The 27968-nt window shown below is 45.7% G+C and overlaps 1 protein-coding gene across 3 annotated transcripts; it reads right to left on the bottom strand.

The window, feature by feature from the left end:
• On the bottom strand, window positions 1–26005 carry gramd4a (GRAM domain containing 4a). 3 transcript variants are annotated; one of them, XM_012823822.3, is made up of 19 exons: window positions 25718–26005; window positions 25475–25595; window positions 8825–8945; window positions 7802–7863; window positions 7075–7207; window positions 6621–6646; window positions 6229–6320; window positions 5792–5883; window positions 5294–5342; window positions 5130–5201; window positions 4992–5035; window positions 4625–4734; window positions 4004–4158; window positions 3472–3489; window positions 2281–2425; window positions 1990–2083; window positions 1039–1129; window positions 514–582; window positions 1–391 (listed from the first exon to the last, which is right to left on the bottom strand). In XM_012823822.3, the coding sequence occupies exons 2-19, from the start codon at window positions 25572–25574 to the stop codon at window positions 293–295; spliced, it is 1572 nt and encodes a 523-aa protein (XP_012679276.1). In that variant the 5' UTR covers window positions 25575–25595; window positions 25718–26005; the 3' UTR covers window positions 1–292. The 3 variants fall into 3 exon arrangements, with proteins under 3 accessions (XP_012679276.1, XP_031438387.1, XP_031438386.1); XM_031582527.2 differs by lacking the exon at window positions 3472–3489 and having other exon boundaries at window positions 25718–26002; XM_031582526.2 differs by lacking the exons at window positions 25475–25595; window positions 25718–26005 and adding an exon at window positions 15046–15698.
• Window positions 26006–27968: the final 1963 nt, after the last annotated feature.

The raw sequence follows: 27968 nt of genomic DNA, 5'->3' as shown, positions 1-27968 counted from the left end.
CACACACACACACACACACACACACCCCAAACAGGAATGTGTTCCATGACCCATGTGGAGCCTGATGTCCTATCCTCCATGACAGGGGTGACAACTCGGCAAGGCCAGACGACTAAGCGAGTGAGAGATAGAGAGAGAGAGAGAAAGAGAGAGAGACAGTTTGCCGTGGCCATGAGCCTGGCCTGAGCAGAGTGAGAGAGAGGACATTGACCAGTCCCCCCCCCCACCCCCACCCCCACCCCCAGCGGTGCAGCAGTGCTAGCAGGCCCCCGGCTGCCCTGGAAGGTAGACGCTAGGTCTCAGGACCAGGTGTGGTCATGTTCTTCATGTATTGGGTGAAGATCGCCTCGAAGGCCTCGTCTCTGTGAATCATGGCACCGAACACCAAGGGCTGAAAAGGAGACATGGACAGAAGGAGCCGACAGAATTACAAAGGGCACAGACGATACGAAATATGTAAATCAATATATCTTTCGTTTTCGACAAACCACACCCTGTACTTGTTGTTCTTACCTTCTGAGTGGAGGGCGTGGCTATGGAAATCCCCATTCCCGACCCAGGCAGCACAGACAGGACTTTGTACTGAGAAGAGATATTACAGATTACAACTCGCTCACTCATTCCTCAAACTCATGGCTCTTACAATTCAGCCAAACATGTCTTTGTACTGAGAAGAGATATTACAGATTACAACTCGCTCACTCATTCCTCAAACTCATGGCTCTTACAATTGAGCCAAACATTTTGACTGGGGTAAAAACCCATTTAAAAAAAAAGATGCGTAATAAAGTTAAATATAATGTCCATGCATTTTTACACAATAGTATGGATGTGGAAAAAGGTTAATAAAAGCCAGACCAAACTAATACAAAAAAGAGACCAAAACATAAATCATGAATAACATGTTTGCTAATGGGGGTGATAAAAACATGAAATGTTGGAGGATCATTTGTAAGGGGGAGAGCTGAGAGCCCAGCGACACTAAAAGGACAGGAACATGACCGTGACCATGTCTAGGCTGAGCCTGTGGCTGCTCACCTTCTGGATGTCTGTGATGTCAACAAGCTTGATGACTTTGTTCTTCTTTGAGGAGCCTGATCTGGAGCTGGAGCTCTCGAAGCACAGGTAGCTACAGGAAGGGGAAATGAGACCGACATGAGACAGGCTTACGTGCTGTGATAAACCTACTGGAGATATAGGAACTAACGGAGCGGCAGTTACTGTATATGCAGTGCAGATTATGCCAGAGTGTCCTTCCATCATATTTAATGGTGTGCAACTCATGCTTCTTACAATATCACTTTGCATTTCCTTGACCTTCACTGACTTCCAAAAATATGGGCAGTTATTTGAACACTCTGACTTCTGTAGACTATGGTCAGCGGTCAGTATATGATCTATATGACTATGATCTATATATCATATATATATATATATAGCCAAATATGTCTTTGTACTGAGAAGAGATATTACAGATTACAACTCGCTTACTCATTCCTCAAACTCATGGCTCTTACAATTCAGCCAAATATGTCTTTGTACTGAGAAGAGATATTACAGATATATATATGATGTATATGATCAATAAGACTATGGTCAGCGGTCAGTATATGATCTATATGACTATGATCTATATATCATATATATATATATGATGTATATGATCTATAAGACTATGGTCAGCGCACAGTACAGAAGCTAGTGTTCTGTTAACCTCAGGGGGAGGTGAGCACAGAACTATTAATGACAGGAAGAGAAAGCAGGACTAGCAGACATAATAAGGTACTTTCACTTTTGGCACTTTGCACTGTCTACAACTTTTAAATGACCAATTCACATCTCGAAGTAGTAAATTAATACTTTTCTGCAATCGCTATTTATACTGCTTTTCTGTTCTTGTCTATTCCTGACATCTTTGTTATCTTCAAAGAATGCTTTCCACTAGAGCACATTCCTATGTGCATTGTGTGGTATGATGGCGATACCTACTTCTCTGTGACAAAGAGGACTCCATTACGGATGTAGTCTGTGGGCATCTTCCTGTCCCTGTTTATTAAGCAGCACCTCCAGCCGTTCTCACACACTGGAAAATACAAAACAAAAATCATTTCATATAGACACCCAGAGGAACAGGGACTATTGAAGTGATCCCATCTCAAAACATTGAAAAGGGGCAATGCTGAGACAGTTTTGAAGCACAGGTTCATAGCCACGATGATGTACTACATTCCACAAGAACAATGTGAGTCTGCTGAGTTCCAAGTATTTTAAATCAGGCACCTGGTAAGGGCCGCTCATTCTCGGTCAGATTGAAGACCTCGTGGAAGGCCCCCTTCTTGGGGTTGTGGGAGCGGCTACTCTCCTCCTCACGGCTGACACCACAGGGGACCGTTGCTAGGCTACTTCGCGAAACCACTGGCTGGACCTGGAAGGAAACAGGATAGCTCTTACCAAATGAGAGCTGGACAAAAAAGCATGCAGACAGACACCCCAAACCTTTAAACATGGTGCCCTCAAAACTTGTTAAGCTCAAAAACCAAATGAAAAAAAGCCAGCCTTCCAGCGGAAATCTCCACATCTAACAAGAGTGTTGACAAACATGTTAGTCTCCTTAGTGCCTGTGTGCTTAGAACAAGACGGAGTTTGTGTGTGCGCGTCTGTTTGTCTATGGGGGTGTATGAAACAGAGTGAAAGATAGCAAGAGAGAGAGAGAAAGAAAGAGAGACAAAGAAAGAGAGAGACAGAAAGAAGTAGGATCAGTATCAGTTGAGTGTTGAAGTCAGTTTTTTGGTCCCTTATGCACATACAAAATGGTGGTTAGTTAGCTTATGTTTTGACAGTGCAAATAGGTGGCCATGCCTTCAGTGCTAGATCTTCATGCCCAAGCTCAACTGCCTGAATTCAGTTGATGTCCATTGTATGGTCCTAATGAGGTTAACACAAGACTCCCACACAGCGCATCTAATGTGTAGATACAGCTATGGCCTAAGCTAGGGGTAGGGAAACCTAAAGTAGGGGAAACCATCACTAACGCACTTTGAAATCTACAGCTAAGGCACTGTCTAGGTGCATTTCATTGGTGACACAATCCACTGTGGAGGTACTCCAAGAGTTTGTCTGTGACAATGGATGCAAACATCCCACATTTGCCAAGTTAAAAAAAAGTCAGTAATAACTCCACTTCTACAGAAGTGGAGGCCTCATGGCCATAGGAAATGATTATGTCTGTTGGGAGACTTTTACAACTACTAAAAACGCAACACATAACTAGCAAAAGTGGGATATTTTGATCCGCTTGCACACACATACACAGTTTATGTCACAGGGGTGTGTCTCTATCCAGTCACACACACACACACACACACACACACACACACACACACACACACACACACACACACACACTCTAAGGTCAGCTGGTGGCACACAGAGGCACTACTAGACTGAACAGAGGCACACCTGAGTCCCTACCTTTTCCGCACAAGACAGCTGAGAAGAGAAACGACAGAACACATGTGTGACAGTCACTCGAGCACACAATGGCCCTGATCTACAGAGATGCTTAGGGGGATCATTTAGTGTCTTATCAGGGAGAGACCTGCCTTAGGACACCACACACACACACACACACACACACACACACACACACACACACACACACACACACACACACACACACACACACACACACACACACACACACACAGACACAGACACACACACACACACAGACACACACACACACAAACACATGCGCACAAACATACCATGTTTTACTACAGGAAGATCGGATAAGAGACTACAGTATTAGCCATTAGCCATTAGCATCATTATCAGTAGTCCTTGTGAATAGAGGGGATTAAGGATGAACAGAAAACTATTAATCGATCGATCATTCATATCATATTCAGAACACAGTGAGGAGGCAGGGGAGTGAGGGAGACATTGAGGAGATTCTTTAGGCTGAGCCCCGTTGGCCGTGACGCCTCAAGAAGACACTCACCCGTCGGGAGACCGTGGCGTTGCTGCGCTCCTTCAGCTGCGGGTCTGTGGGGAGGTTGTTCCACACAATGCGTGGCGTGTCGTACTTGTCCCGCAGCTTGGGGCAGCTCTTGAAGAGGAAGTCAATGATGAAGAACTTGATGCCGGCATACAACCCTGTTAAGAAGAGAAGCCGATCAGGAGGCTGACATTGAGTTGCAACAAGAATGAATGAATGAAGAATGCAATTTAAAATGATTTGAGGAGAAAGAATCATCTTTCATTTGGAGCCTTTATATAAAAGGAAGACGCACACTTGCGCTAGTAAAACACAATTCCAATTACATGTTTTTTTTTCTGTAACTGATTGTTTTTGTTCATTAGCAGTTTCACATTTCTGCCTTTTGCAGCCACTTAAGCAAGAAACAATATGGAACAGCACTTTAAAGGCAGCCTAACTGAAGAAATGAATTTGCCTGCAGCTCAAAATGATCTATATGAGGTTGTGTGTGTGTGTGTGTGTGTGTGTGTGTGTGTATGGAAGAAAAAGACAGGGAGAAAGAGGAGCGCAATGAGAAAGATAGATGACGTGAATGACATGAGTAACAACGCTTCACATAATGTTATTTGTGAGCAGCCTTACCAACAAGAAAACCCACGAGTTTGTAGGGAAGGACACAGGAAGTGATGAAGGCCACCCACAGCGCAATGTACAGCTTCTGAGTGATCTCCGGCTGCACCCACATGAACAGGCTGCAACGCGCGCGCACACACACACACACACACACACACACACACACACACACACACACACACACACACACACACACACACACACACACACACACACACACACACACACACACACACACACACACACACACACACACACACACACACACACACACACACACAATATGATTCATCTTCATGCATTATTGAATGATCAAAGCAGCAGACTACTTTCACACCTGTCCTGTCTCCACAGAAAAAGAAACCATGCTACTCACTTCTTAATCTTCTCTAAGACATCCGCCATTTTACCAAAAAGGTTCTGAAAAGAAGAACAAACGGCTTTTATTCAATGGGAACTTACCTGAAGCTGCATTAGAAGAAACCTCATCACATTGTTTTACACTGGCAAATACCTGTGCTTTTTGTGCAACATCAAGAACTAACTGGAACTTTTCAGACACAGTCAGGTCTTCCTTTGAAGGTTCCTATAAGAGAGAAGGGGAAAAAAATCAGTCAACCAACACAGATAAGGTCATTTCTTGTATGCCATAAGACAAAGGAGATGAGGCATTTGTACCTCAGGCTCTGTGACTTCAGGCACGATACTCCACTGAATCCTCCAGCCTCTGTGGGGTAAAGACAGGGTTTGTCGAATGTTATAATAAAACCCAAAGTGGAGCCTCTCTTGTGTAAACAGTCAGTAGGTGTCAGAGAACGCAGCTTCTTCATCTTCCTCTTCCTCCCACTCACTCACTCCCACACTGCCATCCATTCTCAGCTCCAACTACATGACCATGAACACCCCCACATAGGCCCATTTTAGATGACCAATACTCATTACAATGCACTTAAGTCAGTAGACAATGATAATACTATGGTCATCTTACGTAAGTACATGCTTGTGACGAAACTAAAAAAAGTTCCAAATCCTTCACTTACAAGTATATTGTAAAGACAAGCATCTTCCATAAGGAAGACTAGTGCACTTAACAATACATTTAGTACTACAAAGTCAAAGTCAGCCGTGCCCAAACTATCTGTGTACAGTTCTGTTCTGTTCTGTTCTGTGCTTCACCTTGACATGAGGTAATTCAAGGACAACCTCAAAATGGCTAAAAACAGAAACATGGGGATGGCCCAGCCATGCCACGCAGCATTCATGTAGATCTGAGAGAGAGAGAGAGGGAGAGAGAGAGGGAGGGAGGGAGGGAGGGAGAGAGAGAGAGAGAGAGAGGGAGAAAAAGAGAAAGAGAGAGATAGAGAAAGAGAGGGACAGAAAGAGAGAGAAAAAAAATCCATGTGAAAAACATATTTCATTTCAGCACCCCAGAAGCAAGGGGTTTTGCCTTCCCTCAACGTCCAGTCATTTTATCTGAAAATATTATATATGTTACAAACGTCTAGACCAAACTTGTGGGCTAAGCAGTCTAGTTCAGCATGTCTTAATGGAGGTAAACAGTCTAGTTCAGCAGGTCCTAATGGATGTAATCTCCTGGTAAAAGCAGTACTCACAATGAAGGCAATCGCTGACGTGTAGACGGAATGCCAGTTGGATAAGGCGGAGAGGTTCCTCATAAAGTTTGTGACCGGTCTGGCACCTCGTTCTGAATGAATGTTTTGAAAGGACATCCTGTTAATGTTCATATAATTCTCTAAAAGATGCTAATGAATAGATATAATGAATGTTTTTAAAGGACATCCTGTTAATGTTCATATAATTCTCTAAAAGATGCTAATGAATAGATATAATGAATGTTTTTAAAGGACATCCTGTTAATGTTCATATAATTCTCTAAAAGATGCTAATGAATAGATATAATGAATGTTTTTAAAGGACATCCTGTTAATGTTCACATAATTCTCTAAAAGATGCTACTGAATAGATAAAAGGCAGTAGTACTTACTGAGTCGTCGCATATTTTCTGTTAACCTGAAAAGGGACAATGATGAGGTCATCACGCAGGAATGTCAAAGAAAAGATGACTATGCCTCGATCTCCCTGATTACCATAATGTTATTATTAGTATAGAGCCCCTGCGCTGTCCATCACACTATGAGTCACTCAACCTCAAGGGCTAAGACAGAAGCTTAACAAGGTGACCTCTCAAAACACCTGCAGTGTAGTATCCTCCGACAGCCACAAGAGGGCAGCAGTCACTGAGAACTCTGCAGCAGTATCCTCATTCAGAAGTCGCCTCTCCTCTGGAGGTCAAATGCAAGGCATTGGCAACGAATAACGGCTACACTGACGGTGAGTTACAGCGAATCCATGCAGTTCAATAGTACTAGCACTGCCTTCGACGTGAGCCAGCGAATCTGACTTTTGCAGATAGCCGTTTCCAAAACGCATGATCTCACCTTTTAGCACTTAGTGGTTCTTCAGGCTCCACTGTTGTCTCTTCAGGCTGGAAGCGGAAGTCTTCAATGTAGACGCCAACCCGCTCATACAACAACCTCATCATTCGCGTGTACATAGTCTCTTTTTGTTTTTCTGTGAGGAGAAGAAGGAAAAAAAAAATGAACCTTTTAACTTGAAGGGACTTTTTGGGATTACATTGAAAGGCTTATTCCTCCCACTATTTCCAGAAATATACACACACACACACACACGCCACCCTAACTACATCTGCCTGCTATTCTCTTCATCTCTGCATCTACCTCACAGCCAGAGGAGAGAGGCAGAGACGCTCCACATTCAGAGAGGACGCTCCCAACTTTAACACAAAGGGGCCGACTGGCCTAGTTAAGGTGCTCCACAAATTTAGTTGGATGCCTAAAATAACAGCTTCACTGGGTTGGCAACTTCAGCTTGAAAAAAAATTATTTTGAGCAATAAGAGACCTATCAGAACAATCTTTCCCTTTTTTTATGAGTAAACCAGAGGATCTATCAAAATCCGGACATTTTGTTGGTCTGCCTGAAGGAAGCATTCTCCACCCACACAACCAAGCAAGCTCCCTATCAGGAAGTGAAGTCTGACATAAACTCCTTCATAAAGTCAATGTTGTTGTCAACGTCTTGTTTTGTGAACACACAGGGGTCTTTAAAGCACATAGTGGAGGGAGACCAGTGTCCCAGTCGTTACCTGTCCCATTGGCTGAGGGCGACGGCTGTTTACGTGCAGGCTGGGGAGGAGAATCTTCCAACCTGATCAAAGACAACAGATAATCAGATCATCAGTTTGAGTGTCAATGTGGGCGGCCATAGGCTACCTAGTTCAAAATCAGAATGAAATCTTCAGACATATGCTTGACTAGTGTGCTTTGACAGACAACAGCCTTCACAAACTCTAGCCAGCTAATGGGAGTGAGGAGCCGAGAACCTCCCCTTTAATAGGACCCCTGGAGGCAGCGCACAGATTCAACCATCAGTCACATAACAGCAACATGATTTCCTGGCAAAGTCGAGCTCCAGCAGAGCAACAGGACACCACATGCTGTCCCCCTGATCAGCACTGCTCTTCTCACCGTATCAGCACTCCCATACCAAAGAACAGCAGGGACTCTTAACTGTGTCTTTAATGGAACAGGACTGTGCTGGGAGTTTAAAATGGAACACTAATGACATCCTTGTACCAAAATACCCCTGATTTGCCAACGACTGAGTATATATTCAAAATTAAAGCTTCGAATCAATACACGACTTTGTATTTGTGTGTCAGAGTCCCTGTGTCCAGAGTGAAACCTCCTGCTCTTGCACTTCATCAGTACATCTGCTGCAGAGCCACAGAGGGGACAGTGGCTGCAGCGAGTGACAGGCTGATGACACACTCGCTCACTGGGTTCCTTGAGAAACTCCCCCCCCCCACCCTCTGTGCCCGCAGAGCCATGATGGCTGGTTATTTTTAACCCAGCGCTCGCTCGCGGGTCACCCTCTGGAGGGCAGCGCACTGCGGCCGGCCTACTGCGTGGTGAGGGTCAGAGAACGGGGGGGGGGGGGGGGGGGGGGGTGGTGGGGTCAGTCAACAACACTTACACACACCCACTGAGCAAGTGAGAGAGAGAGAGAGAGAGAGAGAGAAAGAATAGAGATAGAGACTAAACTAAAGATAGAGAGGGAGAGGGGTGTGCTCAGCTCCCAGCTCCCAGCTCCCAGCCCCAGTGCTCACCTCGTCTTGAGCACTTCCGTCATCCTCTGCTCGAGGTCCAGCCGCTTGCCCCTCTCCTTGTCCAGCTCCTGCTTCAGCACCTCCACATTGGTCTCCTCTCGCAGCTTTCTCAGTTCCTCCTCTGTGAACACACACAACACAGCAAGCACGTCAGACGAGCAACAAACACCTTTTACAATGTCTTTATTTCTCTTCTTTTCTAAAACCTCACTGATAGCCTTGCAAAAAAAAACCATTCACCTTAACCTGGGCTGATGTAAAATATGACGGTAATCATTTCAGAGCATTTTCCCCCACAGTGGACTGCACAGAGCCCGGGCGAGCTTTTCATGCTTTGACAGACCAAATGTGTATCAGCAGCAGCGAGCAGCGAGCGCAGAGGCAGAGGGTCGATGATCACTCTCCCCCGCCCCTGACAGATGGATAAACGCTGGTAATTGTCTCAGCTGTGTTCTCCTTCTGGATCACCTCCCTACTTTATCAAACGCCCGCCCGCCCGCCCGCCCGCCCGCCCGCCTCGCCCAACATCACTCTTGGTGTCAGGTGATGCCACCCCGGCCCACAGCTAGCCCAGCGCGCGGCGGTGGAGGCCAGGGCTTTCTCAGCACCCTTTGTTGCTTCTCTTAGTCCCATTAATAATGGAGGCCTGACATCAGCACCCAATCAGGCACACAAAGGCCAGGTAGGAAAAGTGAGCCATCATCCACAGGGCATCTCTATCAAGGCACCTCCATCAAGGCACCTCACCTCCATCAAGGCACCTCCATCAAGGCATATCCATCAGGACACCTCCATCAAGGCACCTCCATCAAGGCATCTCTATCAAGGCACCTCCATCAGGACACCTCCATCAAGGCACCTCCACAGGACACCTCCATCAAGGCATCTCCATCAGGACACCTCCATAACATGATCATTCTCAACGGGCCTTTTTAGCTTGTAGCTACTGTATATATATATTATTATAATATATAATATAATTATATATGTCTAGAGTCTAATGATTCTAAGACGCACATGATCAAGCATCAGCACATGGGAGCCTAGTCAAGATCAAGGGAGTGGTTTGTTCATGAGAACAGCACCTACACAGGCAACTGACACATCGACAACTTCATTAGAACAGCACCTACACAGACAAGAACAGCACCTACACAGGCAACTGACCCATCGATAACTTCATGAGAACAGCACCTACACAGGCAACTGACACATCGACAACTTCATTAGAACAGCACCTACACAGACAAGAACAGCACCTACACAGACAAGAACAGCACCTACACAGGCAACTGACACATCGATAACTTCATGAGAACAGCACCTACACAGGCAACTGACACATCGATAACTTCATGAGAACAGCACCTACACAGACAACTGACACATCGATAACTTCATTACACCTACACAGGCAACTGACACATCGATAACTTCATTACACCTACACAGGCAACTGACACATCGATAACTTCATTACACCTACACAGGCAACTGACACATCGATAACTTCATTACACCTACACAGGCAACTGACACATCGATAACTTCATTACACCTACACAGGCAACTGACCCATCGATAACTTCAATAGAACAGCACCTACACAGGCAACTGACCCATCGATAACTTCATGAGAACAGCACCTACACAGGCAACTGACCCATCGATAACTTCAATAGAACAGCACCTACACAGACAACTGACCCATCGATAACTTCAATAGAACAGCACCTACACAGACAACTGACCCATCGATAACTTCAATAGAACAGCACCTACACAGACAACTGACCCATCGATAACTTCAATAGAATAGCACCTACACAGGCAACTGACCCATCGATAAGTTCAATAGAACAGCACCTACACAGGCAACTGACACATCGATAACTTCAATAGAACAGCACCTACACAGGCAACTGACCCATAAAGGCTCCCTGGAGAGTTTGATCACTAACAGCCCTGGGTGTGAAGTACAAGGGGAAGGCGGCCGGTCACTGAACATCCTCTGTTCATGTCTCAGAGTCTGGAGCTTTGAGGAGGTGCACGCGGTGCCAAGGCCTGGAGCTTTGAGGAGGTGCACGCGGTGCCGAGGCCTGGAGCAGACTGGACCTCCCCAGAGACAGAGCTCTTTGCACACCTCACTCAGAGACACACGGGTCTGACAGGGTCATGGCAGCCTTTGGTTTCAGAAGGACACTTCACAGCCCCTTCTGTATGCTTTCTAGTATGACATCATGGAGGCATATTATCTCCTTATCAGTGACAACTTCAGTAGGACTTATTGCCAAACACCAGCACTGTAGCTTTGTAATGGACTGTCAGGGAAGAGTAGAAATAGTGCATGATGTGTAATGGGCATGTCAATTTGAAGAGGGCTGCTCCACATCAACAACCCTTTCAACCTGATGGTGTTACGCCAGCCCAGACTCAATGGCTCTTACCCCTCACTCACACCAGCTGGAGTCAATGGCTCTCACTACTCATCCAATCCAGCCAATTTGCAGCTGAAGTGCCAAGTCATGCAAGATGGTCCTTTTACTGCCTTCTCTCGACCTCAAACAGTGTGTCAACAGCTTTACAGTCCAAACTAAATTCCCGTCATCTGCAAATGTAGCGTCAGCGAATAGCATTCGGTCGGCGCTCACGATGGGTCTCAGGTTATCGCCACATCAGTACTGAGAAATCAATGACCCTGTGGAGGAACAGAGTTCTGTGAAGCATTCTTCAACAGAGACAGTATTACAGTAATTGCATGTGGTTGTAGTCACCTGGTAGACCACTGCCACGCTCCAGAGCAGCAGAGCGGAGGTATCATTTACAGGGGCTGATTTTCCATCTCTCTCTCTCTCTCTCTCTCTCTCTCTAATTAGATGGACACTTCCATAGGGGCAGCAGGAGATGAATGCAACCCCCACAAGCTCATTTCACCTCCACCTGTGTGCCCTCATCAAACATTTACCTTTGTCTGCGCCCCCCTTCATCACACACACACACACACACACACACACAGAGAGAGAGAGAGAAAGATAATAACAGACTTCAGGACACAGTAGTATAGCAAGTTCCCTTTGTGTCAATTTTGCATATACTCATCACATCTCATGACATAGTGCATTGGACCTGTGACACAAACACACTCTCACACTCACATCTCAACACATAGTGCATTGGACCTGTGACACAAACACACTCTCACACTCACACACACACACACACACACACACATCTCAACACATAGTGCGTTAGCCCTGTGACACAAACACAAACACAAATACACACTCACACACACTCATCACATCTCGACACATAGTGCGTTAGCCCTGTGACACAAACACAGATACACACTCTCACACACACACATCCTCATCACATCTCAACACATAGTGCGTTATCCCTGTGACACAAACACAGACACACACTCACACACACTCATCACATCTCGACACATAGTGCGTTAGCCCTGTGACACAAACACACACACACACACTCACACTCACATCTCAACACATAGTGCGTTATCCCTGTGACACAAACACAGATACACACTCTCACACTCACACATCACATCTCAACACATAGTGCGTTAGCCCTGTGACACAAACACAGACACACACTCAGGTTGTTCACAAGGCTCACAGCTTAGGAAGAAGGCTGAAGCTTTCAATGGTAAACTGTTAAGGCCTTATAAAACACCCTGATTACACACACACACACACAAGTACCTACAAACGCGCGCGCACACACACACACACACACACACAAGTACCTACAAACGCATACACACAGACACAGACACACAGACACACACACACACACAAAAAGAGCTCCTTTCACCTGTTTCTTGTGCAGAGTCAAAGCCACTGCAGTTTATTCATAGGACACACATTCATCTTCAGGTCCAAAGAATAAACATAAAGTTTAAGCTATTCCCTAAACAGGTTTACCATCACCCAGTTCCATCAAGAAAGCTGTGTGCCTTTACTAAATGGAGGCTGGAGGAAGCTGTGTGCCTTTACTAAATGGAGGCTGGAGGAAACTTGCACAAACTACAGTACTGGACACAGGGTTATATATATTAAGGAGTTTCTTAGAAAGTGGTGGATACAAGGTGTAGCCCTTACTAGGGTGTTTCTGGTAAAAAAAAAGAAAAGCTAAAGTTGGATTTGAGGTGGATTATGGCAAAACACAGCGCGTGTTTTATGCTGTGAGCACACAGCGCGTGTTTATGCTGTGAGCACACAGCGCGTGTTTATGCGGTGAGCACACGGAGCGTGTTTATGCTGTGGTATAAGCTAGTGCGCGCTTATTTTCCCTTGGGATTTGATCCTCTGGTGTTCTGAAGTGACCTAAAAAAGAGGCCTAAATCTGATAACCACCGGTCACAGACACCATGAACGGCTGCTTTTTAAAACCCAGCCCTTTACTGTTCACTGTTACCGTTACATATCATACTGTTATCATGTGAAGTGCAGTAGACATGACTAACCGTTTCAGACATTCTAGTTGATGTATGTAAAAAAAAAAATAAACCTTTTTTAAACCAGTTTTAGAAATGTCTACAAATGAGCTGTCTGTGGGGAAGCCTCTGTGGTTAGCACAGCGTGTGCCAGCTCATCTGCCGAAGGGCTTCCTCATTCTTGCCTCATGTCTTCCCTCATGTGATGCACCCTTCCCCATTGTGGTGGTCAGTGTCTCCAGGTAACCCCCCAACCAGCCAGCGATCTGTGTCATCAAATCAGGCCAGGGAGCGGTCATGTGACTGACCCACGCCAGTCACATGACAGCTGCCTGCTGACAGAGGGAGGACAGTAAGACGCCCCTGCTGTCACTCCAGCCTCCGGCTCACCAGCTCTCCTTCTGCTATTCTCAGGAACTACCCGGACAACATCCTGTGGAAGTGAAACTGAGGACACCAATGACACCACCACCACCACCACCACCACCACCACCACCATCACCACCGGCGGCGGTGGCAACAACAATCCTACCAGTGGCGTCCGTTTGTATGGAGGGCAAAGGTGGTCCTTCCACACTATAGGTTTCCAGCCTTAAGTAGCTTAAGTGTCCCCTCACTAACCCCTCGTGCTGAAGAATGCATGTAAACCTATTAGGGGCCGAGGGACTGGCTGTCACATGGGTGAGGGGAGGGGAGGGGAGGGGAGGGGGGGGGGGGGTGGCGTCGGCAGCTTCCCCTGGTCCCTTCCTGAGGCCTGCTGGGGGGCCGTGCTGGTAGACCCCCTGCCCTGGTGTAATTGCTATTGAACGCCGCAGTGTAATCAGCCAGGTCTGGCCACTCTCTTGTCACTCCACATCACATCAACACACATGCATATTCTGGACACAGCCTGCGGGTGTGCGCGCGTGTGTGTGTGCATGTGTATCTGTGTCACTGTGTCCCACAGATAGGGCAGGCCTGACCTTGCAGCAATGCAGTTGCAATGTGTGTGTGTGTGAGTGAGTGTGTGTGTGAGAGTGAGAGTGAGTGTGAGTGTGTGAGAGTGTGAGAGAGTGTGAGAGTGTGAGAGTGTGAGAGTGTGAGAGTGTGAGAGTGAGTGAGTGAGAGTGAGAGTGTGTGAGTATGAGAGTGTGAGTGTGTGAGTGTGAGTGTGAGTGTGAGTGTGAGTGTGTGAGTGAGTGTGTGTGAGTGTGAGAGTGAGTGAGTGTGTGTGAGTGAGTGTGTGTGAGTGAGTGTGTGTGAGTGAGTGAGTGAGTGTGTGTGTGAGTGTGTGTGTGAGAGTGAGTGTGTGTGAGTGAGTGTGTGTGAGTGAGTGTGTGTGAGTGAGTGTGTGTGAGTGTGTACACTGAAGTGCACCATCTTGAACCATGAAAACAACAATTGTTACAGGGTTACATGATCACGTGTCACATGTGTTACATGGTCATATGTGCCAATGAGGCAAAGAAGTTGTTAACACTGTCTTCAGAAACACTGCATTAGAGGCAGCAGGAGAAAAACTGACCCATCATTCATTATAATTACTTCTTCATAGAAAAATAGACAAAGTACTTGCATCTAGCAGATTCATTCGGTGGTTATCCTCTACTCTCTACAAAACTGCCTTTATAGACTAAAAAAACCTGAGCCACATTATGTCTCAAAGGCAACATGGACACAGATACAAACACAGGCTCGTGTCGTCCAGACACACATCATCGACTAAGGCAACTGCCTCAATCCCACCTAGCCACATTAACTACAGCAGTGTCAGACTTACTGAGGCTGAGGTTGCTCTTGTGACACTTAATCCCGTCAGCAAATCCCTCAAAGAGCAGCTCCAGGTGAAGGCTAGTGCTCTCCATGCTGGGTCCACATCAGCACATCAATGCCCCAGACTCTGCCCAGGTGACAGGGGGGGACGCTGCACTACTTGTGTGCCACTGTTCTCCACTGTTTACATCAAGTCAAAGTTGCCCGGGTGGCTCCACCGCAACCAATCATCTCTGGTCGACACAATCCACTGGCTCTGCATCCAATTCTGCCAAATGTAGTCGACGGCAAGGAAGTATCAGTGTCCCCAAAAACCCTGGACTGGCATCGACAGCTATTAGTTCCTCTGTTAAACACCAAATAGCGGAGTGCTTTGAGGAAATGAGGGGTGGAGTTTTTGTACAGTAAGTCCTCCTGGAATCTCCACAGTGTGGGTCTCAAAGCCAGAGTGAGCCAGCCGAACCTCACTGATGCAGGCAGAGGGGGGAATAAATCCTACAGTTGTATAAGGACTAAAGACTCCAGGGAAAAAATCACGGCATTAGAGATTTTCTTCAAAACAGCAGAACAAAGGTTCCATTGAAAGCCGGAGAAACCTGCACTTAACTTTGAATGCTTTGTTTCACTCTCTGAACACAGTGTTTGTCCAGCCCACTGGTTTTGCGTGGTGTGTGTGTGCTGTGGTGTGTGTGTGCTGTGGTGTGTGTGTGCTGTGGTGTGGTGTGTGCTGTGGTGTGTGTGTGCTGTGGTGTGTGTGTGCTGTGGTGTGTGTGTGCTGTGGTGTGGTGTGTGTGTGTGCTGTGGTACCATGCACACACCGACTCCGGACACTGGGGGGGGGGGGGGTAAACAGATGATAAGATGACCGAATAAGCAGATATGGCTGCCCCACTGTATGTCCACACCGCAGTACAACACAACACAACACAACACAGCACAGCGGTAGAGACAACGGTCCGGGAGAGAAACGGCCCGTACCACCTGTGTGTTCACCGCTTCAGTTCCCTATGACCATGAAGTCACCGCCGGGCATGCGGAATGATGTCATCCCTACCACTTTGCAGCTTGACCACCGAGTTGTGGACACCAAAAGCGTGGGAGAGATTTAAATGTCATGACGGCTGTAGGAAGGCTGGACAGTGGACCTTCAAAAAGGTCCCCACCCATGCTGAACACACCATCTCCACACACACACTTTCAGGGTGGATATGCGGTAAGGAACCGCAGTGTAACCTCAGGGCAGGGAGTCTAAGCTCTGGCTCAGTTCAGCTCACTTATAAAACATTCAGACAACAACTGGCACAGGGAGGGAGAGGATACGGGAATTATTTGAAGGCTTCTCAAGGGTAACCAACAAACACAGAAAGGGACCTATGACACGAGCACATCCTGTTAGTACGGAGCCCATCCGCCTTGACATCTCATTTGACAGAGAGCATATACATCCAATAATTACATTTCCTGCGAGACTAGGCTCTTGACGCTCAAGCACATGATGCTCATATGAACAACTATGAAAATCCTTTATATAATAACATTCATAATTCTTTTCTTATTCCTTCAACTATTTTTCGATGCAATTTCTTCATCAGACAGTAGCAATAAAAGACTACACTACCCTACACTACCCACACCCTTTGACCTCCAGTGGCAAAGTCTGCCGGTACATAACCATGCTAAATGGGCCCCTCCCCCTCCTTGACATTCTGCCAACTGCAGGGTATCAAACAGGCCTGAGTTTCACAAAGCTAAAGCCCACAAAGCCTCCCTTCCTTGGCTCCGCCACTGAAAGACTGGGTTGCATGGTAACAGAGGGAGGAGGGTTCACCTAATGCCAAATGAAAAGTGAAAACCACTTCTGGGGAAAGCTGCCTTCATGCGTTCAGTAAATGGGTCTGTGCAGTGATAACTGGCCTTCTTGCGTTCAGTAAATGGGTCTGGGCAGTGATAACTGGCCTTCTTGCGTTCAGTAAATGGGTCTGGGCAGTGATAACTGGCCTTCTTGCGTTCAGTAAATGGGTCTGGGCCGTGATAACTGGCCTCCATGGTTACAGCTAGCTGAACAGCAGTGTTTTGCCCAAAGTGACATCCTTCACTCTAAGCCAGTCGTTCTCAAAGTGTGGTCCACGGACCACTGGTGGTCCGCCAGTGCCTTGTAATGGTCCGCGACGGCCAAAAGTAAATTATTGCGACATTTCTAACATACAACTCAGAACAAAGAGAACACAGTTAGTAGTAGCCTAATCTATTAAAGAGTTGCCTAATCTATAAACAAGGTCATGGATTGGTGGCTTAAAACAGGGACAATGAAAAGAAAATTAAAAGAGAAAGCCTCTGACACAGACAAGGAGAAGGTGCAATGGCGAGATGGTTCAGCCGCATTGGGCATCATCCTGTCGCGGAGCTGCAGTCAAACAGCGTTTTTTTCTCCCGCTGCGAGACAGCAAGATGATAACTATATTCTGTGTTTTGTGACGTTGGATAATGACAACTCTTAATTATGAAAAGTTGACTACTAGGATGGCTGTATTAACGCCAGTCGGCTAGCCTACTGTTGGTAGTGAATTACTGCGGTCGCGTCGGTATGCGCATCGTTGTGTTTATTGGTTGTGTTGTGTGATACATTGGCGTGTCTGAGTGTGTGATGGGAGTATGAGGCTGTGAGCGAACTATAGTTTGTAACATAACCAAGTCACGCATGGAGCAGGGTTCCAGATGCTTTGCCTAGCGCATTGTCATATCTATAACTAGCCTACCGGTAAGTAAAAAAGGAGAGCCTACCCGCGAAAATCATGTGCCGCTAACAATTGTCTGGCGCCAGGTCTGGGTAGGAGGCCTGTTGTTCCGGGGATACACTATTTAGTTAGATGGTCCGCAGGTTTTTTTTTTTTTTTTACTAAGTGGTCCTTGGTCTGAAAAAGTTTGAGAAACACTGCTCTAAACTGGGAAATCTTTCATTGGGCACATTACTAAAGCGATCTGGTGTCACCCAGTGAAATGAAGGTCATTCCTCTGAAGCGGGTAGGACACAGTGCCCAATGTAGCCACAGGATCAATACCTCCACCTGCTTCCGTTCTACTTCCTTTCCCTCTCACTGTAAGCTTACACACATGACTGCTTCTCACAACCGGCCACCATTACACCGCAGAATATGACGACAAGAGATGCACTTCTACATGCTAGGGGATACATGACATTTTGTAAACTAGTTCACGATTGGCTATAGGGTAGCTAACTCACCAATTTTAGACCAAACGCTCTTTTAAATACAAGCCAAACATGAATGACAACCCAAGGTAGTATTATGTTAATACTAGTAAAAAAGTGAATTTGAAAACGTATCATATCCATCATATTAATGCAACACAAGCACATAGCCTACTACATTGTCTTTTTTCTGAAAAAGGAGTGGTACAATACATGCCTTGGCATGGCTTATCCCACATGCAATAAGGCATTCACTTCTTGTATAAAAGTGCGGAAGCAGTTAATACAGATTTACTGACTGTGCACAAGAGTACATAACTGTTTAACCTTCTTTCCACCAAACTGTGCTGTTTATTACTGGGTCATTAGACATTACGACATCACAAAATCCAGCTACTGCCTTAAGATTTAGGACTACTCGACTGATCTGGGGTCATTTATTCCATTCCAAGACATTGATGCACCTCATAAATGTTTATTTGAAGTGAAATGATTAAATGCCACTATATTTGTGCATTCAAATCTGAATCAAATAGCACAGATAAAGATGCTATTAAACGACTTGGATCTTAGAGATTAAGATCCGTCTGGAAATGTCATGGCTTGTGAGAATGACCTTTAGCTAGACTACAGTGTGGTGTTTAATGGCTGCTCTCTATGTGAGAGCAGTTACATAAGGCAAAAAAATACATTGTGGACTGTGGACATTTTCCACATCATATGGATATGTATAATATAGCAGAGTGTTGGTATGATCAACATTAACAGCATCTGCCTGGTGTCCTCCTCCGACTGGGACAGCGTAGCTTGACAGGTGGGACAGAAGTCTTCACAATGTGTTTCTTTCTAAGTCTGAGCACCTCTGAAAGTAGGTTTCTGTAAGGGTATGTTTACATAAACAAATATTTTACTACATTCCTTTTACTGTCATGTTATTATTGCTGAGGTTTTTCTAGAATATAACCATATATGGCACTTTTACATCAATGTTTGTAGTTAGGTGAAATACACAAAAATATCAAGGCATGTCCAACTACCTCAAAGAGTCACAGGCCTTGGACTCCAGAGAGTAAGAGAGAAAATGTACTTCCACCTGCAGTCAACCCAGCTCACAGTGGGCATTTTGCCTACACACAACAACTAGTTAAAGGCACGGGGTCACCCTGCATGTCCTGTCAATGTGTGTGGGGGTGGTAGGGAGATGTGTATGAGTGTGCGTGTGTCACACAGGCAGGTACGCTCAGGCAGGGAGAGAAGGGAATCCTCCAGAATCGACTCTTTAATCACATTAGTCAGTACTTGGTGCCAAAAGCCTGTGTGACACAGCAAGACCGCAAAAAGCCTTGAGTCTCTCACACACACACACACACACACACACACACACACACACACACACACACACACACACACACACACACACACACACACACACACACACACACACACACACACACACACACACACACACACACACACACACACACACACACACCGACTTTGTGAACAGGCATCTAGAGGAGATCAGCTCTAGTGGGTGCACAAGTGAGTGTCTGTGTGTCACTATATGTCACTATAGAACAGAGTGAGTGGGAGGCCACTCTGATAACCCTGAAGCCCGGCAGTGTGCCAGCAGAGCCTGAGAAGAGTACTTGCCTCTTTTCTGGACAGCACTATGACATGCCACCCAATTAGCCTCTTTAAATAGCATGGTGTGCCAACTCCAACGCCATTTAGAAATGCTTCTGGTTAAATGAAGCCACAGGCACCTGAGTTGTTTCCCATAGTCCGTAACAGAGCTTCAAAGCAAACCTCATGCTTCAGAGACGCTTTGAAAACAACACATGGCTTTCTTCTGAAAATCACAGCCTGCAAGAAACTCACACCCACTCCACTCAGTCTGTCTGTTGGCTTTTGTCTCTAGTCAACTTTGAAAGCGGGCTATTATTGAAACAAGTTGGAGGGGGAAAGTCTGGGTAGAAAGGCTAAAAGAAAACTATTTGAAAAACCCATTGTTTAAACGTCACTATGCTTCTATAAAAAAAAAACGAATAGTGCAACTTGAGACATCTATATGGAGGTCTAACAGTGTCAAATGTCCTCAATGCAAAATGTTGTTGAATTACATGAACTGAATAAAAACATATCGCAATCACAATGCTTGCATTTTGACAAAAAAAAATTGAAGACCCCTCTGCATTTATGATGCTTGCATTTTTTGGCACTGCAATGTGACACAGGCTGAAAAAACCCAGCAATAACAATTCTTGAATTTTTTTTCTGCACTGCAATTCATTGGGGTTGTATATTTTGATTCAAAACTAAATTCCAGCATTCAAAATTCAATACACAAAATTTCACCTTCGTAAAACACAGCTCACAAGTATTTCGCTTTACTGTCTTCATTATTCGGCAGGTAATATTCAACCCAATATTTTTCAACCTCACAAATTCAGGCTGCCACACTTCAGGTCTTTAGATCCGGGTATCACAGGAAGAGCAATGGATTGCCGATTGATCTACACTTTCAATTGTAGGGGCAAGAATGCTAAGGGTTGCGTTGCACGGGTGGTAAAAGTAGAACCATTCCAGCCAGCATGAAGGGGCATATCGTCGATGTCAAACAAATGTGGAATATAAAAATGGTCTTCATATCTGCCAGACAATGAGTGTCATTTTTGGTTATGGTGCTAACATGTTTGTTACGATATGTATTGCTAGCCAGTTAGATAACATTAGCTCTGTCTCAAACAGCGCACTTGTGCACTTCGAACACTTACTTTCAGTGCTTAGGGCGTTCACACTGACAGAACCAGCAGAATTCAGGGCACTGAAAGTACCCAGATGGCGCACTGCAAACGGTAAAAAAATGCAGTGTAAAACCATGGACACTACCTGCCCTAAACGGGCGCCATCTTGGCTACGTAGCGGAAGAGGAGGAGCCCTTCGGCAGCTTTTCAGTTTGGAAAGTTGGCTGACAGACGCCTCGCAAATCACTTCAACCATCATTGCTGGTTACAATAACTGTGTTATCTGATAGAAAAATGTCTATTTCTCGGTAACTTAAAAAAATCTAAGCCAGAAAATGCCAAAAGATGTACATTTACATACAAAACACGGCCGTCAGCAGAGTTTGGTCCGCCATCTTTGTTTAAAATTTCCAGTTGGCCTGGAGGAAGGTGGCGCACAGATTTATGGGTAAAAGGCTCGCACCTTTGCATCAGTCAGTGTTCCATTTGATACAACACTAATCAGCGACAGAACGCACTACAGATGTAAGTGCACTGTATTGCAGTGTACTTCGTAAAGTGCGCGGTTTGAGACATAGCTATTGTAACTAATGGTAGCTCCATTTAGCCTACTCGGTTCTTCACTACTCGCTAGCTCCAGATTTACCATTCGTTAACAATACAGTCCTGACTTTTGGCACTATGTGTATTGAGTTTTGCACATATAGCAAGTCTTCTCATTTGTCAAGCAGGGCACCAACATATGGGCAGTAGATTTCTAACAGCGTGGTGTAGACCTGTTTGCACCTCTACAGAGTAACAGCGAGCACTCTAGCTTCAGAGGACGCTTGTTAGAAAAGCAAGAAAAAGATTTACTAGTCGAAAGAAAGTTAGATTCCGTTAGCTGCCCATCCGAACAATGACGCTAGCTATAATGTTATCCAAGTGGCTAGCAATACATATCCAAACAAACATTTTAATCCATTGCTCTACCTATGATACCCTGATCTAAAGACCTGAAATTTAAGACCCGAATTTTGGAGGTTGAAAAATAATGGATTGAATATTACCTGCCGAATAGTGAAGACAGTATTTTAACAACCAAATACTGGGAATATTTCTGTATGAAATTTTGAATTTTGTTCTTCTAAGGTTCTTCAGTTTTACTCAGGGACTCTTAACTTTCTGACACACATACATGTCAACTGCAACACAAATCTCCTGAGAGAACCACTGGGGACCAATCCATTGACCAGAAACATCATATCTTACACTAGACCAACTCAACTGCCCAAGTTATGCAATTGGCTCAGATGTTACTTCATGGAATACATACTGTACATAGTCACTACTTCTGACTCAAGCTAGAGCAATTCATTAGTTCATTAGCCAACTAGGCAGCTAATCTATCTAGCTTGAGGACATCTTCACACAGGCAACAAATCACCAATGAATATGTTGGCATACATTACTGTTTCAAATGACCATGGCCCTGTAGTGCCTCGTCCAGTGGTGTTTGCCATTCAACATGAGAGATCTGAGCAGAGCAGAGAACGGACCACCTTATAACCCTTCTGCACCACCCCACTCAATGCAAGCTGTTCTTCAACCGAATAAGTCACCTCCCTGGCAGGAAGTTTCATTAACCAGCACATTAATGAGTGCCGATTAGGTGTGAACCAACACAAACACTTCATTCCCAACATGCCGTTTTTAATGAGCTCGACTGTTGACCTACAGGGCTGAGAGGGAGCGGAGTGTGTAGGTTCAGAGTGTGTAATCGGGGGACCTTTGAAGAGCACTTGCTCAGTGGAGTCATCCATTAATGAGACCTATTACACACACACACACACACACACACACACACACACACACACACACACACACACACACACACACACACACACACACACACACACACACACAGATGAGGAATGACTCACAAAAAAAAACACCCAGTAGTGGCTATTTCCAGCATCAAGCTTTGAAATCAAATGTGCTTGACCAAATGCTACTTCATGCATGGTCTAGTTGGAACCTTGATGTCCTCACAGAATCCGATACTGATGCTCCAGGAGTGCTGAGCATTACATACAAGTGACCTCCCCTGCTTCTGTTTATTGTGAGAGTAACACTTTAACAGAGGAGGCGAGTTATAGGATGGATAATATGCTACATAAAAGCCTAATGTATTAGGGCATAAGAACTGTTGTGTACAACTGTGTGGCTAATTTGTTTATCAACATCCAAATACGACCAATTATTAATGCCTCTGACCAATTGACCAATCACCAATTATTCATATTTCGATAAACAGAAAATGAATTCTTCTAATCCTATTAATCTCAGTCGATTTAGTTGCTTGCGTGATGTTCACTTCTGATTTTGTTTGTGTGCGGTTACGCAACCCTTTGACTTGATCCACAATATTGTGTCTCTGGTAGCAGGCGCCAGGCGGTTTTGAGTTTCTGCAGTGTCAGTGGTCCGGTGAGTCCCCTCAGCAGCACGGGGCCTGAGCAGCTGAATCTCATCCGTCCACTCCCTCCCCAAATGCCTCCTCCTTATCTGGCCTGCATCACTGCCTCCACACACACACACACGTCCCACACTGCTCCACTGGCAGCTAATGGATTCACATGCTCCAGTGCTTGCTTACTCCCCACCCCACCCCAAAGTCCAATTACACCAGACAGATAAAGGCAGTCCATGTGAGTGTCTGCTCAGGACTTTCCATCATGGTGGTGCAGAAAAGAAGCGGTGTTTCCATGTACCAATAGCAAAAAGCAGACACATTGTTCCAACGTGTGTAGCTCGATCCAAATGTACCTCTGGCCAAATAAACAAGAGGACATCCACACCAATGCGCTGGAACGCACATGGGGGAAACCTGCCGCTGGGTATTTGGGAATGCCACTGACGAGAAACGCATATATAAATCAGAACATACGACAGGAAATAGCATGGGGCTGTCATGTTACAACCTGGGTAAAGTAGGTCAGCATACAATTAAAGCTTCGCGGCTGGGAGTGACATGCAAGAGCTCTATGATAATTATAGCTACTACATCCTAAAGATAGCATCAGGGTGTATGGAGCAGATATTCCATTAGGCTCTGGAGTGCTACGTGGGGCTCTGGAGATATCAAAGGAAGAGGACTGAGTGAATGAATAAGCAATCGAGAGTGAAAGACACATTGAGAGGAACAAGAGAGAGAGAGAGAGAGAGAGCGGTTCTCTCTGTGTGTGTGTGTGTGTGTGTGTGTGTGTGTGTGTGTGTGTGTGTGTGTGTGTGTGTGTGTGTGTGTGTGTGTGTAAGGGAGGGAGAGAAAGATGAACCACCGAGAGTGAAAATACAGTCAAAGACGGGGCAGCACGGCTCACACAATCACCTCTTGGTGTCTATGCATCGCAGAACATCTTGCCCATTTTTCCCACTGACTGCTTGTGTAAACACACACAGCAGCAGAGGCCAAGAGAGAGCCCGCCGTCAGCCACGGGACGCTCTAGGGTTGCACTCAGACAACGTGCCGGCGCAGTCCAGTCCAGTCCAGCAGCTGATGAGCGGAAGAGGAGGAGAGCAGAGAAACTCCTCTGAGGAGAGTGAGCAGGGAAGGAAGGGGCTACCCTCTAATGCACAGGCATCACCCACACTGCAGAAGAAGAAGCCTCTCGGAGCCCCCAGAAGCCTCGGAGGCTGAAACCGCAGGAGAGAGAGAGAGAGAGAGTGCCGGCTTACATAACGGCGGAGAGGTGGGTTGCACTGCTTGCGTCAGAGAAGGATGCGTTCCACTTAACAGTCCAATCAGCAGCGGAGAATCCGAGTCTCTGGCTCATTACAATTCACACCAAATGGGGGTGGTTGTCTGCATTCCACGAACAACAAAGACTGTACCATCCACATAGACTGCAACCATCTCCAATTGTTACCACAAAAAAAACAACCACAATTATGCATGCCAATTGTCGGTATAGGTACATTTTGTCAATGGAATACCATCAGAGAGTAGCTCCATTCAGGGTCTGCTATTTGACCAACCCAACACCTACATGACCACTACAGTAACTGCACTGATAACCTCAGGGTGGCTGACATGAGTGGGGGCCAATGAAGCACTCCAGTCAAAACACACGATAGCACAGGGTGGGGGCACTGATAGCACCAGCTGGGGATGATTAGCTTTGAGGCTAATAACGTCCCCTCTAGAAATGTAACAACTCCTCTTTGTTTATGGATGGAAGTCTGTATGATAACCAGTTTCACATAAAGACCACTGATGAAGCTCCGAGTCACCATATCACCACACACAAACTAGATGCTAGCCACAAGCAACACAAGTATGGTGAGATCAGGTTCTACCACACAACTGAAGAACATACTTCTCTCCATCCTCCCCCTCTCTCTCTTTCTATTCCCCCTTTCACTCTGTGAAGCACATTCATAAAGACAGCCTTGGGAAGAAGGGATCAAACACAAACACACACAAAAAAAACCACAACACTCACGTAAGAAGTGCTTCTCTAGTAAGGCAATTTCCAGATGACCCTTGACCTCATTCAGGCGATCCTGCTCACTCCTTTGATAGTCCTGGATGGCAGCAGCCATGTTGGCAGCCCCTGAGCCAGCCTAGAGACACACACACAGACGCAGATGGACAGACAGGAGGAAGAAAAGGGTTGAAGACACTTGATAACAAAAGAAGGAAACAAACCCCCCACAGAAAGTTTCAGCAAAGATTCCTGACTCACTCAAAGCCTCTCTGAAACACACAATGTGCGCTCTCCCTCTTGTCGAATTAGGAGAGGGAAAACATCCTTAATGCTTCTGTCCTCCCATTTTCACTGCAGACAGACAATTTAGCCCCTGTGACTCAGGGATCTGGCTAAGCAGCGTAGCGCTAGCTTCTGTTCCACAGGCAGGTGAAAGAATAGAAGACACGGTGAGAAACGGAGAGAAAGAGAGCAAGAGAAAGACGGAGCAACGGAGGGAGGGAGAGAGGTGGATGTGTGTGTGTGTGTGTGTGTGTGTGTGAGTGAGCACAGGAGCTGCAGAGCACTGCAAATGAGTGGCACTGCAGAGACACCAGACCGGCACCCACCGCTCCTTAAAGAGACATACTGACAGTACAAGCATGTCCTACCTCATTCACTCCCTCCCTCTCTCCCTTTCCCTCTCTCACACACACTCTCAGACACAGCTACTCGCATGCGCGCGCACACACACACACACACACAAACACAAACACACACACACATACTGCAATGGCCGCTCCCTGATGCCGCCCATCTGCCTCCCATTCTGCAGCGTATCTTAATCCATTGTGTTCCCTGTCGAGCGATCAGGAAGGACACACACACACAAACACAAACACACACACACAAACACACACACACACAAACACACACGCTCTCTCTCTCTACCAGAAAGAGAAACAGAAGGAGGGAGAACGTGTGAAGCAGGAGAGTAAGGGACGGCAACGCTAGCCTTTTGTGGCATGGCGTGCGTGCAAGACAGAATGGGAGAGTGTCATGCCTAGTGCCTGCTTTGTGGAAGAGCAGAGGGCAGAAAACTGAATGTGTTGGAAATGTCTATGTTTACTCTGTGTTTCCATCGGCAAGGTTTCACCGTAAGAAGACGGAACTACTAGGGCTGGGCGATATGATCTAAAATAAATAATAACAATAATTTCACAAATCCACCATCATTTCTCTTTCAGTTTCAAAATACCACTTTGAAAAATACCTGTGGGACAATCAGCATTTGTGGCAAGCATCATGATCATGTTTACTGGACATCAATACTTTAAATTATGAGAGATTTTTTAAAATCTATCTACTTCTTTATGCTAACGATTTAACATAGACACAAGAAAACCTAACCAATCACAAACTGACATTGGTCGTTTATCCCAATCAATGGATTTTGGTTGGTACTACGTCATAAGTGACTGCATCCATACCCTGCCCAGACCAACCACTTTCCTGAGAAATGCCAAGGTGATGGACACATCTGGAGTGCATTCTGAGACTTAACTGTTTGGTAATACTGTTCCCAAAGCAGCTGGAGAAGTCAGGCCTCTGTTTAATGAAATGAACGCATTGAGAGGAAATGGGTTTCATCAGAGGGGCTCCTGGGATATCATGACATCATTATTAATCAAAATGAATACTGTGTGCAACACAATTATACAGGCTTAGAACCTAAGCTGCGGTCTGAAGCTAAACATGCAACAACTTTCAGACTAACGATGTTTGTTATTCTGAGTGTATATTTAAAAGCCTGATAGCAGTGACTGTGTGTGTGTGTATGTATATATATGTGTGTGTGTATATGTGTGTGTGTTTGTAGCAGACACACACTGCAGGGAGATAGAGACGGAATTATTCACATTGGTTTGGGAGCATGACTCATCACTCCCCTCATCCCGAACAGCCGGATTCTGCTCTGAAATCAGTGAAAGTGTGGCAACACGGCGTCACAGGGAATCGGGGCATCCAGGGAGAGCAATCACTCAGCTCAGCTCAGCTCAGATCAAAAGGATTGGCCCCGGAGGACGGCAGAGGACAACACATTGGCCCAACGCGGTGCATACCGCAAAACACAACGGGTACGTGTTGGAAATGCCAATAAGTCACCAGGGAAAGCCTCATCAAATGACAAGAATTTCCAAACTACAAAATCACAAAATTTTAAGATGTTTAGGTCAGAATGAAGTGCAACCACTATGGCTTATCTTTATTTGTAACCAGACAACGGCGACAGAAAATGTAAGTTTAGCATCTCTGGTATTTTATACGTTTTACAGATACCAATAGCTGCCTTCACTATGCAATAAATGACAGATGTTTTGCGCTTTAGGTTGATAAACTTCATCTTATATAGACTCTCTCAAGCCAAAAGGTAGAAATCACGTTGCTCTTAGCAACTAGCCAGCATTATCAGGATGGTTACAGATTTCATCAGACTTAGCTTACAGCACTGGAAGCCAATGCATGAGGA

The sequence above is a fragment of the Clupea harengus genome, chromosome 16 (assembly GCF_900700415.2).
Source record: "Clupea harengus chromosome 16, Ch_v2.0.2, whole genome shotgun sequence".
In the NCBI taxonomy this organism is placed as follows: Eukaryota; Metazoa; Chordata; class Actinopteri; order Clupeiformes; family Clupeidae; genus Clupea; species Clupea harengus.
Note: the sequence above shows the minus strand (reverse complement) of the source record. Positions and strands in the feature narration are given on the sequence as shown.

Excerpts from the sequence above, each read along its gene's own strand:
- gramd4a (XM_012823822.3), bottom strand. The coding sequence starts at position 25,574 with ATGGCTGCTGCCATCCAGGACTATCAAAGGAGTGAGCAGGATCGCCTG. Across the intron at positions 5,884-6,228 it reads CGTCAGCGATTGCCTTCATT|ATCTACATGAATGCTGCGTG; the intron begins GTGAGTACTGCT and ends TCTCTCTCTCAG. Across the intron at positions 5,202-5,293 it reads CTGAAGTCACAGAGCCTGAG|GAACCTTCAAAGGAAGACCT; the intron begins GTACAAATGCCT and ends TCTCTCTTATAG.